At 35.8% G+C, this 16,705-nt stretch overlaps 1 protein-coding gene across 5 annotated transcripts in view; it reads right to left on the reverse strand.

Moving 5' to 3' along the window:
* LOC128888197 (glycine receptor subunit alpha-3) overlaps positions 1-16,705 on the reverse strand; it is a 33,914-nt gene that overhangs the window by 10,250 nt on the left and 6,959 nt on the right. For 2 of the 5 annotated variants that reach the window (XM_054144864.1, XM_054144865.1), the window contains exon 2: positions 6,200-6,348. The exons of 1 other annotated variant lie outside the window; for it this stretch is intronic. In XM_054144864.1, the coding sequence (XP_054000839.1) occupies positions 6,200-6,333 (134 nt within the window). In that variant the 5' untranslated portion in view covers positions 6,334-6,348. Of the gene's footprint in view, positions 1-2,079; positions 2,447-6,199; positions 6,349-16,705 lie in introns of those variants that run through there. 2 more of the 5 variants (XM_054144866.1, XM_054144867.1) reach the window with 2 other exon arrangements.

The following is a 16,705-nucleotide window of genomic DNA, read 5'->3' on the forward strand; positions in this document are numbered from 1 at the left end:
AGATACATTACATTTACATATAATTTAATAAACTGAGACGTACTAAATCAGCACATAATTCGATACATTTTAATTAACTAACTCCTACGTTAATTCATCAAGTTCATCTTATAGATTCTGAAGACAATCACAAAACAAAAATTTAAAACCTAAATAAACATCTCAATCGTGTCTAAAAAATGATCGCACAGTAAAATATAAAATGAGTTATAATTTAATATTAGATAAACAAGTTTTTTCCGCGTAAGTCGTTCCTCGGTGAACATTCTGCTTCACACTTGGTCGTTTTTTTCGTTTTTAACTTGTCTCTCTCGCGGAAGAAGAACGACACACCGAGGTTTCGCTGCGCGTTTCATTGTTCCCGAACACACCGTGCACGAATCACGTAACGCAAAAAGTCACGATTCGAATCACAAAAGCCCGGAACCGCTTTTCGACACACAATCGCGTCCGTTTCTTACACCTCGTTGAGCTTTCTTTCAACAAGACGAGCGACACATTACCACCGGTGCCTCGTTTCACGCAACTTATTACTTTCGCCCGAGAAATCTCGAATGGGACGCCCGTTTATTAATTAGCGTAGGGTTTCGAGCACAGCACTGCACTTTGGAAACTTCACTAAAGCCGCGCACCGAATATATCCCCGAATTTCAAAATAGACTGTTGACAAATCATATTGGGGTGGTCCAACTTTGTGTTTTGTTAGTTCGGAAACTGAGGCACTCGTACATTTTATGCGTATGTATTTATGTTTCAACACTTGGTTTTGGTAGAATGGAAAGTAATTGTTGAAATTGTTTTCAATATTGTATCGAGGTAAGTTTTTGATTGCTATGGTGAATGAAAGATGAAATTGATTTATGTTGCTATTTTTTGAGGTGTCGAGGACTATTTTAATTAAAATGGAGGTTGAAGAGCTTCTAGCGAAGAGAAGAAGTTGTCTCGATGTCTTCGTTTTAATGAATTCATATTCCACACAATCAACAAACAAAGAATTTTTCACCCGAATTTATTAGAATGAAATAATTTGTAAAATATAATTCATGTTGGAAATAGGTTGGAATATCAAGTTGTATGTGTTAAATAACATAGTAATTAAATAAACGTTATAATATACATATGATAAATATAATTATAAATTGGAAATTATTAAAATAGAAATACCTTACTGAATATAAGCAGATGATATTTAATATTGATTCATTCAATTTATGCACACAACATATTTTACAACTCTATTTCCACAAGAAATTAATTATAATAAATTTCTTCCTGTTCCTTGATATGAAATTATCAATGATATACTTAGTTCTCAGAACAATGTATCGTATACTATTATAGCCTTTACATGAGGAAATAGTATTATACATATTTAAGTAACCAAACTTCATAAATTAAAATTTCAATCGAGTAATATTCACGATGGCAATTTTCAGGATTCAAACCAAGTCTTAAAACATGACAATAACTGGCTGTTATTACAAAGCAAGCCTCGATCCTCACAAGCTCCCATCTATGCTATCAATTTTTACATTTTCATCTAATACTCTCCAATTCAAAGATGACTCACAAAACACTTGAATCGAAACTTTACTCGAACTTGAGTCGAAAAAATTACTCCTTCGAGTTTGCCCACTCGCCCTCCTTATATTTATGCATACAAACATCTCTAATGAATAAATTTAAAAAATAAGTTAATTTTCAAGATCCAAAAACCAAGTGTCAAAACATAACAATAATTATGAAGCAAGCCTCGATTCTCACAAGCTCCCAGCTATGCTATCAATTTTTACATTTTCATGAAATACTCTCCATTTCAAAGATGGCTCACAAAACACTTGAGTCGAAAGTTAAATAAATTACTCCTGCGAGTCTGCCCACTCGCCTCCCTTATATTTATGCATACAAACTTCTCTACGGAATAAATGTAAAGAAAAGAGTTCCTTCCGTGGAAAAGCACGACACAGGAGAACCGATAAATCCAAGGAAGAGGATCCGCTGACGGTACGCGGCAAGATGGCCGACGTCTCGGCCAGCGAGTGGCAAAGAAGCAAAGGTAAGCCACCGTGAGATTCTTACTGGGCGTCCGCGGCGCGTCCGAGCAGAAGAAGAAGCACAACCGAGGAAAGGATTGCGGAGACCATGCCGCCCCCATGTGCCTCGTCCATCGACATCCTTCGTCGGTCCCTCCTCAGCGCATCTTCCTTGTACCAGAAACCGGAAGGGAACCGAAACGCGACTACCAGTCGGGAGAAACGGAAGAACCGCGGCTGGATGGCGACGTGGCTCGCGAAGAAGAGCGGATAGAAGAGAAATAAAACGAAAGAAACGGGAGAACGGCCCTTGGATGACGAGTTGGGGGGCAGCTTCTTTAGCCTTCTTTCACCCCCTGATCCGTTATTCCCCGATTCGCGAGGACGTGCGACCGTCGACTGACTTCTTCAAACGACTTTGCCGAAGCTGCAGAATCCTCATCGTCGGGCCGTAGAGAGGCAGAGGTGGAGGTGGCTCGTTGGTAGCGGTGGTGGTGGACCGGCATCGATATACCTCGCTGCCGCCCCGCTTCTTCCTCTTAACTCGATACAGAGGGAAGAAGAATGGGTAAAGAAGGGGTAACTCACGCTCGTGACGTACACGAAGACAGGTTTGGAAAGGGTCGAGAGTATCGCGGAGGACCGCCGTGGCAAAAGAAGTGGTGGTAATCCCTCTGGGGTTTCGTAGCCGTCGCGATGCCGCCAACGACACGAATTTACCCCAATGCGGCATGTCCGCGGGCATCGTCGGCTTCTGGGATGCCGTAATCGCGCGCTCCTAACCCACTCGCTAACGCTAATTGCGACGATGAATGCTAAGGGAAGAATAACGCGGACGCCAACCGCGAAAGTTGCCGGATGGATGTGACGTTCTCGTTTCTTTTTGGAGAACGCACGGGAATGTGATTGCGTCGAGGGATTGTTTGGAGCGAGATGATTGGCTTTCAGATTCTGGTGAACACGTGTTACGGGTTAACCCTTTGCGCTCGAGAGGTGACTCTCAGTCACCATTAGGTTTCACGCAGCAAATCTACCAGCAATAATGTTTCTTTAGGTTTAATTTCTTTGAAACTGGGAGTGTCAATAAAATGATCGTCGGTGAGGTAAAGGTGATCTAATTCTGATATCTCGATAGCTTAGCATTCGTGATAGTAGAATAGTCAGAAAGCCTCGAGTGCAAAGGATTAACACGTTGGTCGCCGTGTCAGGCAGATATCGATGACGACCTTACCTTTTAGTGAACGAATAAAAGAAATTAATTCCAAAAGTGAGACGACGATAAAAATAAAGGATAGGATTTGTGAACTTGGTAGGTTACAAATTTAACCTCTTGAGTGCCAGAGGAAATTTTCATACATATTCGAGAAATGTCACGCAATTTTAAGCAAACATGCATGATTTTAAGCAAACATGTATATTTCGGTCAATTTCATGGGTCAACGTTATAGGTTTAATATAAAATAAATTTGTACAAATAAATCTATGTGCATTAGATATTGACGTTATTTTTTTATAGTAAAATTAATTGTTTAATGAGTTATAGCACTCACAGCTTCGAGCAGCGATGCCGCTCTTCGGCACTCGAAGTTAAATACCACGGTAAATATTAAATTATCTAGTCTTCAACAAATTTGGGACGAAATATTTAACTTACGGAAATTTTCACGAGTTTTAGCCTGGAAGCCAACGTTTTAATAAATTGGTATTAGTTTGAGTGTTGTCTTGGGTGGTATTGGGAAGAATTAATTTGAGACATATTTTGATGGACGATTGAAGAAGTGGAAGAAGTTTGTAATTATTCTGGAGGGTTATTAAAGGGTGGTATTGAAGAGAATTACATCGTGTCGGAGCAGTAACTCCTGGGTCCTATTTCGATGGGCGATTGAAGAAGTAGAGAAAGTTTATAATTATTTTAAAGGGTTGCTAAAGACTTTTCCAAAAGAAGCTTTAGGATTTTGTTTTCTATTTATACAATTATTAACTAAACTGTTAATTAAATATACGAATCTAATTGTAAAAAGTTTAATCAACCTCAAGAAAGTATTACTTCTTTTGAATCAACTCAATCTTGGATCTTAGATTTTAGCCTTTTGCGCTCGAGGCATTTTTCTATAAAATCAAATCCAGTCCAAAAACTCTATTTCGAAAAAAATCATCTACGAACATTCATGACTCAATGTATAATTATTTCAATGAATAATTAGCTGTACTCTGATAAGTAAAATTAAAATTATACGTTCAAAAAATCACTTTTAAGTTACATATGTCGCCCTAGGGGCGCCACTCGAGCGCAAAGGGTTCTTATAACGTAGAAAATTAATAAATATCTTAATTTCTTATCACACTATTTCATCTAACTCGTCGCATTAAATTAACAATCCCATCATCACGAATATTTCTGATATCTAATTGAACGTTCTTTTTACAAGGAACGAAAATGATGTCTGTGATAAATAAATTTCTTAATTTTACCTAAAACCTTACGGTGCAAAACAGTGCAAATTAATTCTCAATACGCTCGCCATTCTTTCTTTTATCTTTCACACACATTATTTACAAAGTTAGCCAAGTTGTATATTATTCTATGTTACGAAAATGCAATCTAAAAATCTCAGATGAGGTAGTTGAATTGTTTTTATGGCTAGGGATTCATTAACGGAGTTCCGTGGCTATGAAACCGTGTTCACTCGTTAGAATCCTCAACGGGGGTGCTAGCGTAACGAGTAGCGAAGAACGAAATCGTTCTACAACTTAAACCTCGGGAGAAGAGCCTGAGTAATTAATTTGTCTGTCTTCTCTTTTAAGGAAACACAACGATAGCAAGGCAAATGCGGTAAAACTAGATTGTCACGGCTAATCACTCGGTTTAATACAATGAACGAAAAGTGTCACTGCTCAAGGGAGAATTTATTTGCATTTATTAGAGTTCTGTTCGAGAACATCGGTGGTAATAAATTCAAGTGTTATATGAAGTGGGAGGAAAGTGAACAGTGCCACCTCGACGAGGACAGATATAATTTTCGTTCCTTGTAAAAAGAACGTTCAATTAGAGATTAGGAATATTCGTGATGATGGAATTGTTAATTTAATGCGACGAGTTAGATGAAATGGAGTGATAAGAAGGAAAAATTTAGAATGGTGTCTAAGTGGTATAGCATCATTTTCAAACGAAGAAAAGGACAAAGACAAAATAAAGTTAGAAAAACGATTGTCTTTTTAAACAACAAACTCGAAAACCTTGATACGAATGAAATTGTACGAGTAAATGTATTATTTACATATTTCGCAATTTTTACTTTGTCACTTTGTAACTCTGATTCATATTGCGATAAACCATTGAGTCTAGTTGAGAGAAGTACTAATTTATGTATTTAACATGGCTTAACTTAAACTTCTATGTCTCGATGAAATATGAGTATTAATAACGCAACATATAGTAATATTCATAGTCTCTCAATGGATCAATTTACGAAAAAAGTTATTTAAAATTTCATATTGACATTATCTCCTGGTGGTTGCAAAAATATCCAATAAGATTTCATTCATTAGAGTTATCTATTTTTATTAATATTATCCGACAATATTTTCTCGAATAAAATAGTTTATGAATAAGTCAAAATATTATTCTGTTCACACAATTCTTTACTACCTAACACCAGCTCATATTTACTTATTTTCTTCTTCGTGCCAATTGAATAAAGAACTTCAAGGAAACATTTTTGAAAATTACTGTATAATCACTAACAAAGTTAGCTGGACATACAACGTTCCTTCAGAGAAAAAATCTGAGTACCAGAGGATAAATACATAAACCTTACACTTTTGTTAACTAGGCTCACCGTTTTAACGCAATATATAGCCAGCCCCATAAGTATTCGTACCCTCTATGATTATATTAAAGAAATCCGTCTAAATTAAAAGGTAGATTTGATGTTCCCTAATAAATATTTTATTATAAATACATCCATCTGTAAATTTTATTCATGTACATATTTGCAATGAAACATTTATTTGAAAGCATCAAAATTATCATTCAGTTTGAACAAAATTTCTTCGATATATTAAATAAATCTCGATTACTTTACTCTTCACAAATAAAATCATATAGCAACAAAGTATAAACAATAAACTATAAAGTGTCAAAGTATCAAACTTCCTCGCTGTACCAATCGACATAGTAACAGTGATCCCGGTGCCAGATGAACCGATCCAGATGATCCAGATGAAACTCGAGACCGGACCTAGAGACTCGCGCATCATTTGAGATTCGCGTCCTTCGTGTCAATAGGTGCGCAATCATCGAACGTCGCAATACCTAAACAAGACAAAACGAGTGAAGACTACCGCAGGATGACAAGAAGAGGAGGGAAGAGGGGAAGTGAACGTCACCGATGACGAGGAAGAGGAAGCGAAAGAAGAAGAAGAAAGGATCTTGCAGTCTCTCTCCTCTCGCTCTCGCCACAGTTCTTGAGGGCGACTCTCAGAGACGTTAACTACCATGCTATTTGAAGACATCGTCGTCGACCGACGGGACACGCCGCTCGATATATCGATCCTCGAAAATTGTGCCGCGAATAGAATGCTACGTGTTCGTGGCGCTCGTGCATCGTCAAGTGGCCGCTCTTCGAGAGGGTATACATATATGCACGCATAAGCGCGCGCGCGCGAACACGGACACACCCCCGAATCGCATCTCCCAAATTGCATGCACCTGCACACAAGTCAGGGTTGAACTACCATTTTCCAAAACCCGTCATTATGCGTATCGGTCGTATTTTTAAGAGAAGAAAAACTTGTATCATTATTTTTACATTACAAATATCATTTCTTTGATTAAAATCATCGTTTGTTATTGTATTTGTGAGCCGAAATATACTTTCAAAACGTGAACCGAAAAATGGCGTTTTTATATAGGCAATCTTTTGAAACATTCAATTTGAAAGTTTAACCTAACACCTGCAACTAAATTGAGGGCCAAGATTAATAATTTTAAATTAAGAAACAGTATTAATTTAATTCTGAGATAAATTAACCAAGAATGTATCGTTTTTAAGGCCAAGTATTGAATTCGTAAAATGTTGTGCTTAACATTTATTAGACATATGAAAACATTAGACAAGTCTGCAATTATACAACATCTTGGGGCTATCTTTTCATTTTTCAAACATAATTTCCCATATCTAGAGAAAATTTCAATCTACATGAAAATTTTGAGCAATTGTTTATCGTTGAATATACAGTGAAGTGAAGTGAATGAAATATTTCACGAGGACTAAACGTTACGACTGAACTACTGTAAGTTGGTTTTATTCGTGATCTTTTATTGAAATAAAATCTTATCCACAAACGGAGGCCCCTAATCACTAAGAAATTATTCACTGAGGTACTAAGAAGAATTCATTCTGAAGGTGAGGTGTCAAAAAAAAAATAAATCTCGATAGTATTCGTGAATTTGACAAGATTACAAGGATAAATTCTATAATAAATTAGCCCACCAGGAATTTTCACGAGTTAATTTGACAGTCAAGGATTTTAAAGTCCACACCTTAATTCAGCTCTGACACGAACACGTGTACAGACAACAGTTTAGTCTCCGAGAAATTTTCACCATTTAATTTGACAGTCAAGGTATTAAAGTCCACGCCTTAATTCGGCCCTGACACGAACACGTGTGCACGTGCCGCAAACAGCTGGAGAGATTGCCCACAACGGACACTATAAGGTAAGAGGGTGCTTTTCGACACCGTCTAACAATGACGTTATTAGTCGTTAGCTACGAAAGAATCCACATACTTAAAGCAATAATTATCAATAATTATCTTTCCCTTCAAACCATAATGTAAATGTACGCGCACCGTCGCCAAGTAGAAACATCGAATAATGGTCAGACGCGATGGTTAAGTAGTAACAGCTGAAAATAGTCAGACACATCAGTCAAGTGGTATTCCATTTTCTCTAAAGCAAAAGCTTGTATTAAAAGACTCTTCTTTATAGTATAATTAAAAAAGAAAATTATTTTCCTGTACTATCGTATAGTTAAATTATGTTCACTGTATATAATTGAAAGGATGTCACGACTAAATTCCATTACCACGGAGGCAGTAGAAAATAATTGAGATCAGTGTTCTCCCTTAAAATGACACTTTTACCTGCGTCACACGTGAAGATGAAGTCTCTGGACTTCTCATTAGCACCGTCATAATTAATAGCATTACTCACGAAGATATTTTAAGAAGTACAAGTTTATTTGACAAGAACTGTCAAGATTCAAATTAAGTATCGAGCGCCCATTCACGTTTCGATTTTCCAGTTTGAGATCAGTTTCAGTAATGAAAATTAATTACACTTATAATTGACCAGGATTACCTATTCATTATTTCGACTTCTCTGTACTGAAAATTGTTGGCTTATAATTCAATGACTATTATTTATGGATTTAATAGTTATAGTTCTGAAGATGATCCCAAACTAGAGGATCGAATCTTAAATGGAGGCATGAGTAAGACTATTTTTGTCTTCATAAATTTTAAGAAAGCAATCCCTATAGTTTGTTATATATGCTAAAAATCAACATGAAAATTGCAAATGCAGAATAAACTACATAATTGATCCAAAACTGCAACAGATTTTAAATAATGTAAAAGTAATGTAATGTAAAAGTAATGTTAATGTAATGTAAAATATGAAATTTAATTGTTTATTAGAACTCATATAAAGAAACAAGAATCTCTTGTTAAATATATGTTTGTGTTAAGGAATTGTTACACGATAATTCAAAACTATAGCTACAAATTTATCCAATCAATTGAACTAATGAAAAAAAAACGAGTTTCATTAGACATAGGTCCCTAATTGTACTGACGCCGATATTAATTTCATGTAATTAATTTTCCCTGCCTTCCGAGTGAAAATTAAAAGTACCCCAAGGTTAAAAGTTTACAAAATTAAACGAGACGAAGTTGATCACAAACGAAGAACTTCCACGTGAAGGTGGACAGTTTTGTAATAACTGTTAATTATATCCCGAATACTCTGTAGCGAGAAAGTACGAGGCTAATGGAGTAATACTTTCTCAGGGTGAATGTATTTACATTTACCTTGACCTCGTGACATTACCTTGAGAATGATAAGAACGAATTCCTTTTCCCTTCACTGATTCTAAGTCGTAGTATCGACCAGTCTCTTTCAAAAGCGCGTTTCCACAATGCCTTTCTAATTGTCAAGTACCAGATACGGTATGGCAACACATTGGCGCGGACGTCATATGAGGATTCCACCACGAGAAAGATCATGACAAAAATGATAATTATGAACGAGTCTATTTAACATTGCTCAGGAATTTTTCTTGTTTTAATTACAACCAGAGATTCTTTTTTTAATAGTCTATATTATATCGTTTAATATTTTACTGATGTAACTTGTGAAGGTCATTCTTTTTTCAAATTTACTGTGACCAAATTAATTCGTATTGTCAATTATCATTTTGATGGGCCAAGAAATCTTTTGGCGTGGAGTTGACATTTACAGAAGCATCATATAAAAAAGATAGTTGAGAAATTATATTCGCATGATTGGTTTGAATTTTGTTAATAGTGATAGTCTCTGACAGGAGCAAGATGTAATTTTCTTATTACATATTTAAACAAAGTATCAATCAATTAATAGCAAGATAAATCCACTTTCAAAGAAATTTCTTCTTTTCTTTCTTGTCTTTTATTATTCAACTGTTACTAATATATGAAGAAACGAGCGAAATTTCTTCTCTTCCATTTATTCCTCTGCCTCTTAATCTTTCATCCTCTATTGTACACGTTGAGGTGATTTTGAATATTATAAAAATTAAACCATCAACCCTCTGATGATCCATTATTTGACTGTCACTACTAAATATTGTATAAACAAACTATCCAAATTTCTTCTCTTCCATTTATTCCCCTTCCTCTTAATCTTTCATCCACTACTGTACATGTTGATGAGACGTTGAATATTATAAAAATTAACCTATCAACCCTCTTATGATCCATTATTTGACTGTCACTACTAAATATTGTATAAACAAACTATCAAAATTTCTCCTCTTCCATTTATTCCTCTTGCTCTTAATCTTTCATCCTCTACTGTACACGTTAAGGTGACGTTGACTGTTACAAAAATGAAGCCATCACACCGAAATGATTTACAATTCCACTGTCACATCGACAGAGAAATGTCAAAGATTGCCATTGCTTGCAGAAATGATCTGATATATTTCGATGCGTCTCATGACGTCATTTTTCGTAGTACTGACGTCGATACTGCGGCTGGCTGCCGTTAGAAAGGAAAGAGCCGAGAAATGGATTGCTGAAGGAGCGGTTCGAGTGGTTCACGGCATTCTGCTATTCCCAGTGGTGTTGCAGGCCCAATGACCTGATTGTCGAGGTAAAAAAGAAGCTGCTCTCGATGGTTCGTTACCACGAGCCCCCCGACGCGAGGATGATGTCTGCGGTATTTCCAGAAGTGAAAAGTGTCCCGCCTATCACGGCTCATCGGGATAATATTCAGTTTTCCATTCGACCGCCACTCGTCCATCCCCCTATCGGTTGTTCACGTTGCTTCCTAGTTCACGATTGCGCGAATCCAAGTTGAATATCGTCTGGTAGTTGTCGATAGTTGTCTTTCGAGTGTCTCACTGATTCGTGGATCTTCCTACACTTTTCTTTTGTCGTTAATGGAGCCACTTGGGGAGAAAACATTTGATTGCACAATTTAAGCCAGTCATGTTTCCAGGATCTTTTATTCTACTTTAAGTGAGAGTATTCTATTCTTGAGCGTTCTTTTGGAGTTTTGTTTGTTTCTTAGCCACTTGAGGGACATTGACACATACATATGTGCACGTTTGCTTTTATATAAAAATTACCATTACTTGCGATCACAATCTTTTAGAATTAAAAAATATGCCACATTAAAGTGAAACAGGATATTTGTCTGATAAAATTACTTTGGTTTGTGTGTATTCGATTGGGGCAAAAAAAAATCCATTTAAAATTCAACCCTCGAGAGATTAAATCCATAACGAATATTTGTATGAATTTTTTTTATATTTTTTTGTGTATTCTTTATATATTTTAAGAGTAGACATAATTTACTTCGAATAAAGTAAACTAATTCAAGTAAGTTTGAACAATCCCTCTTAAAAAAGGTATATTCATAAATGATTAAGAACACGAAATATTAAAAAATAATAAATTTCTTTAATAAATATATAATATCACAATATCATGTTATATATTATATTTATCGTTATACTTTTTCCCTTAAAAAAATATCACCTTCCGTCGTTTAAAATGCTTTGAATAAAAGCTATAATAAAACACTCGACAGACAAGTAACACTGAACACGTATAATTAAACTCGATTATTAGAAGTCGTTTTGAACCAATTCGAATCAATCTATTGAAACAACATTCCCCTGTTTGACGCGAGCAGTTTTAAAGAGTAATTTCCACTTTCCGCCTCAGCGGACCATTGTGCTGCTGCACATTGTCGCCTTTTTTTCATACTGGGTTAAGGTCCCCAGATAACAAAAAGAGATTATCGGGACAAGATCATCGTATTATCGAATTTGAAGATCTATATTTGACGCCCAGGGAAAGAGCGCAAGGGAGGAGGAGGGAACGTTTAAAAAATCGAACTCGTCTCAAGTGCCCGGAGTGTTGTCAGCTTCTCTTCGATCACCAGCAACGAAGCATTTACGTCAAAGACTCTATGACGTCACTCAACGAGCAAGAGTCTCTATTAAACTGTTAAATATTAGGTTTTTTTTTGTTTTGAACATTAATGATCGTGAGAAATGTCAGTTTACGTGAGTGAACTTTAAATTTGTCCTTTACAGAGGCGTTTCCTAATCGAAATTTGGAGTAGCTAGTAATCTACAATTTTATAAAATTTACAATCGCTCACAACGAAGATATTTATGTCAATTAAGTTAAATATATTATCTAGTTGAATGTATTATATACCATTTGTCCTTTACTAAAGAATAAAATTCTGAAACCCCTTTTGAATTTTAATTTTTATGATTTTATCTCTTCAACATAAATTTGCTAATTTTTTAGAAGATGAATTAGAATGTGAATTATACATTGAGATACAGTATAAGGAATAACTACAAGTGTAATTATTCCATCTATTAAAACGTAATTTTGATTTAATTATAATTCAATTTTAATTTTAATTATCTATTGTTCCAATAAAATTTTGCTGTTTCCATCTAATTCATGGACTGTCCTATTCATCTGAAAAGCTTTAAAAACCAACTTTTCAAATACATGGTATACCGGGAACCTAAAGTGATTTAAGATGTAATTAAGTATCCGTTTCTGGTAACCTGAAAATCTAAATTTCCTAATTGCAATGGTCCTCGAAAGATTAAATTCGTCATGAAAATTAACGAAGGATCGAGGTACAGGTACGTAAGAACCTATTTATAGAACACTTTACCAATGCAGCCCAAAATTACTTCGTTTCGCGTCCGTACGCGACATTACCTATCAATTAAGCAGCTACAAACGTACTTCGTTCGTTAATTATGAATCCAGTCGGGTGCTCAAGGGGTGCATAATTAAAGGAAAGAAAAGCCACGAACGTCAAAACAGAATGAATTGCATAAGAGATCAATATGTCGAGCTACCAACACGACGCTTCACTCGTCAAGTGCGATGTGTCTATTTATAGGACAAGACAAATTTTTGTATTTCGAAAGATAATAGACGATACGGTACTCTCGCTGAAAGAAGCCACGTTATAATTAGAAACTGACACAGTGAGAACGTCAAACGGTTAAGTACTTCTCGAACATATAGCAATAAAGGTATTGGAAGCAAGTCGTCGATGTACGACTTTTCTTCGAACGCAACCGACCTTAAATGATGGACAAGGATCATATCTGGTCCTTACATAAACGTCAACGCGCTTTCTGTTCGAACAATATTCAATGTCACGCCGAGCAATTGTCAATAGAGCGTAGCCAAAAATAATTATATTGAGTTTGGGTATCTCTTAAACTTCAGCCTCTCTATGGATTTTCCTAACAAAGAAGAACTGTTGGAGGACTCCCTAGAGTGGAATAGAGTAATTACTTCTTTACTATATATATATGTATTTAATATCCGTTATTTAAAAAAAATTGGTAAATGGATACTTTTGGAATTTAATATTCATGTTTTCTATTGAACTGTATCGCAATGTTATTATCACTTTGAGTTTGAATATAATTCCCATTCTTTTTTTTATTTTTAAATGGAACAGAATAAAAAGTGATGCATATGTTATAAATACAAAATTAATCAAATTATAGAATCAGCTCCTTCAAATTTTCAAACCTTCTGTATGCATTTTAGCCTCTTTTTTGGTTTATATCGCAACATTGATTTACCAGAAAGTCATCAGAGGTATCTCGACCTCTATTTTACTTTATATCTCAACATTGACGTATCAGAAAATTATGAAGTCTGAAAAAGTGAGTTCTATATTTCAAACATTGAAGCTATTCAATTTTGGATAAAATTCTATGATATGCATGCATGTACATGCTTATGTTGGTGCATGTATGTATGTATCTCGACCTCTATTTTTCATTATATCTCAACATTGCCGTACCCGAAAATTACGAACACTGACAGAGTGACATCTGTACATAGAAAACCAATGGCATTCAATTATCAACAAAATTGATGAAAGAACCTATTTACAGATTATACCATGTTCTTCTATAGCACAACCCTATGCACCATATCATTTTCCCAGCTTCCATTTCGTCTACATTTCCAGCAGCCTGCATCCGTGTAGACAGGGGTTGAAAAGTGACGTAACTGTACCGAAAACCGATCGATGAAATAGCAATCTGGGCGATCATCTCGCGGCGTGGCCAAACGAAATTAGGGAAACTGGCTAGGGAGAAGATCCTGTGGGAAGGGCCCTGGTTCGTACGTACACGATGACACACGGTGGTGTTTTTGCCAACGTCAGCTGAGGTACTCTTGGCCGAGGCACGTCGAGAAGCACAGGCCTGGTGGAGGGACACGGCTACGACTTAGCTTGCTGTGGAGAAGCGTTTCGAGGTAGCTGGAGACGATGCACGATAAGCACGCCCGTTCCTCTTTCTTCTGACCTCACGCCGTTTTCATCCCCGGTTGTAACCCGCCCGAGCCAAAAGCCACCCCCTCCCTCCACCCACCTGCCTATTATTTTCGACCGATTGCCAATTGTCGTGCAACTGCCGACGTAGGTGCCACTCCTGGATGGGGATTCGTCTCTGCTGGGAAACAGAACTCTTGGAAACGTCGGCGTCGGCCAGGATCGTCCTTCGACCTTGTGATTTACGACTTTCGCGCTACACTCTCATTTTCAATTATGTTCTGATATATGGTGTCCGTTCTATGTTGTGCGAGAAAAGTTTGATGAAAAATGTCATTGGTCAGCAATGGGAATTGAGATGTAGTATGATAGTTGAAGGATAACGTCTCGTTAGCTACGTATTTTATTTGGTATGTTGACTTTCGAAGTAATACTTGTGAACATTTCTGGGAGACTAATGGCAGTAAATATCTTTGTAATCTCACGTAAATTACGAATCCTACACAGATTCATTTTCTTTAACCGTTTGAGTACCAGGGACCGATATGTCGCTGCTCATTTTGGTTTACAATCATGCATCTGTGCTTAAAATTGTCTGGCATTTCTCGGATATGTATGAAAATTTCCCCTGGCACTCAAAGGGTTAACAGCACTTTTTCAGAATTCATTCTTTTAATTTTTTAGTGAAAAATCCTGTCATCTATAAATGAATGATGTGATGATCAACATGTTGGGAAACGTTTAGATTTATGATTCTCTTTAGTGTTTACCATTTGTTCGTTGCTATAATATGATAGAAAAAATGTACGTTGTGAGGAATGGTAAAATAATCCTACCGAAGGAATTCTTATTCGCAATAGAAAAGAATCGAATGTGAAGAAAAAGAAATTTCTTCAGGGTTACGTAAAATGAAACAAAAAATATCTCATTGTAATAGTATGAAAAAAAATACATGTCGAATTGAGTAACCTCCTTATCAAAAATACATACGGTCTAATAAGAGCTGACTGTAAGTAACGTAAGAAATAAGTAGAAAATTTATTTTAATATTGTATATGACTCTTGTTGCTCTAAAATCCCTAGAAGTAAGTATTTACTTTTTCTCTAAATGATACATTTATTGAAAAACAAGTAACCTCATAATTCTATTTTCTATATTCAATTAAATAACAACAGAATGAAATGGAAAATTAATTTTCACATTGAATATAATTTTTGTTGCTCTAAAATCTCTATAAGTAAGGAGTTACCTTCCATGTAACATAATTCTACGATTTTATTTACTATACTCAATTAAACGACAATATAATTAAATTTCTTCTTTTCCCACAAATATTTAAACGACAAAAAATAGACGAATTCGAACGAAAGATTTAAACATACGGGTTATCGATTTCGAACTGGTTAGACGACACGTGGAAATTTCCAAAATTGAAGAGAATAGATTTCGCGAGAAGATCGATCCACGATCGAACGAACAGTCTTTACTTACCGATGACGCGCAAGATCACCCCGTTTCCTCGAGATTTCGAGGTCGATCACGTCCTCGTCCCAGAAATCCAGGGATGAGGATGCACTCTCCGTTTATCCCCCGGAAAATGGCATACTCGGCTACTTGAATTAATTATTTCGTTGCGTCAAATGTTTGACATTTTTTTAATACACTAACTACAACCCAACGTGTTTACACGTCCCACGTGGTGAAGCCACTTCAAACAATTACCCGCTGAATTATTTAATCCTTTCCGTACGACGACCGCCAGGGAATCTTATAAATTAATTTCTGCGTTACTTGAAACTTGTATGTGAAACGTTATGGCTCCTTTTTGTAAATAATTCGTTAATAATCAAAAGTTAAATACAGAGTGGGTTAAATTATATTATGTGTATTCAGAGAAAAATGTCAAAGGTAAGAAGATAAATGGTTCAAAGAGTACTATGTCTTTGAGACCACATTTTGGTTATAACTGTAATGGTGTTATGTGTATTCGAAAGTGGCATTATTTCTTTTAATGGAGATGAATATTTGTCTTAAACAGATTAAATCCTTTCGTCATTCTACGTAAAAAAAAAGTATTAGGGTAAAGTGGTAAAAAAATGACTAGTTCAAAGGATATTTTAAATAATTGTCTTCGATGACGATGCTTAGACTCGTTTTAAAAAATGAAACTATATGAAACTTATGAAACTATAGTATACACAGGCACCATTGCAAGTATAAAACAATTATGGTCCCAGAAAAATATAGCACTCTTTGAACCATTTATCTTTTCCCTTTGATATTTTTCGCCACCCTGTATAGTACAGATTCAACATCTGTCGTTTCAAAAGTAAACTCTCGGTACATTTATACTGGCCAAAGTTATAATTATTATTACGATATTCTGCCTTCTATTTCCACCAGTCACCCTGCTCTGGATAATGATCGATGACATAAAAACAAATGGAAAAAAAGGAAAGGGTCGAAAGTATAAGGATAAATACATCGAGGTGACTTGTTGAAAACTATTAAAATATCTATTGTTTATACAAAACAAGCATGAAATCTTATCGTTCTA

Source organism: Hylaeus anthracinus, unplaced genomic scaffold, assembly GCF_026225885.1.
Source record: "Hylaeus anthracinus isolate JK02 unplaced genomic scaffold, UHH_iyHylAnth1.0_haploid 11989, whole genome shotgun sequence".
In the NCBI taxonomy this organism is placed as follows: Eukaryota; Metazoa; Arthropoda; class Insecta; order Hymenoptera; family Colletidae; genus Hylaeus; species Hylaeus anthracinus.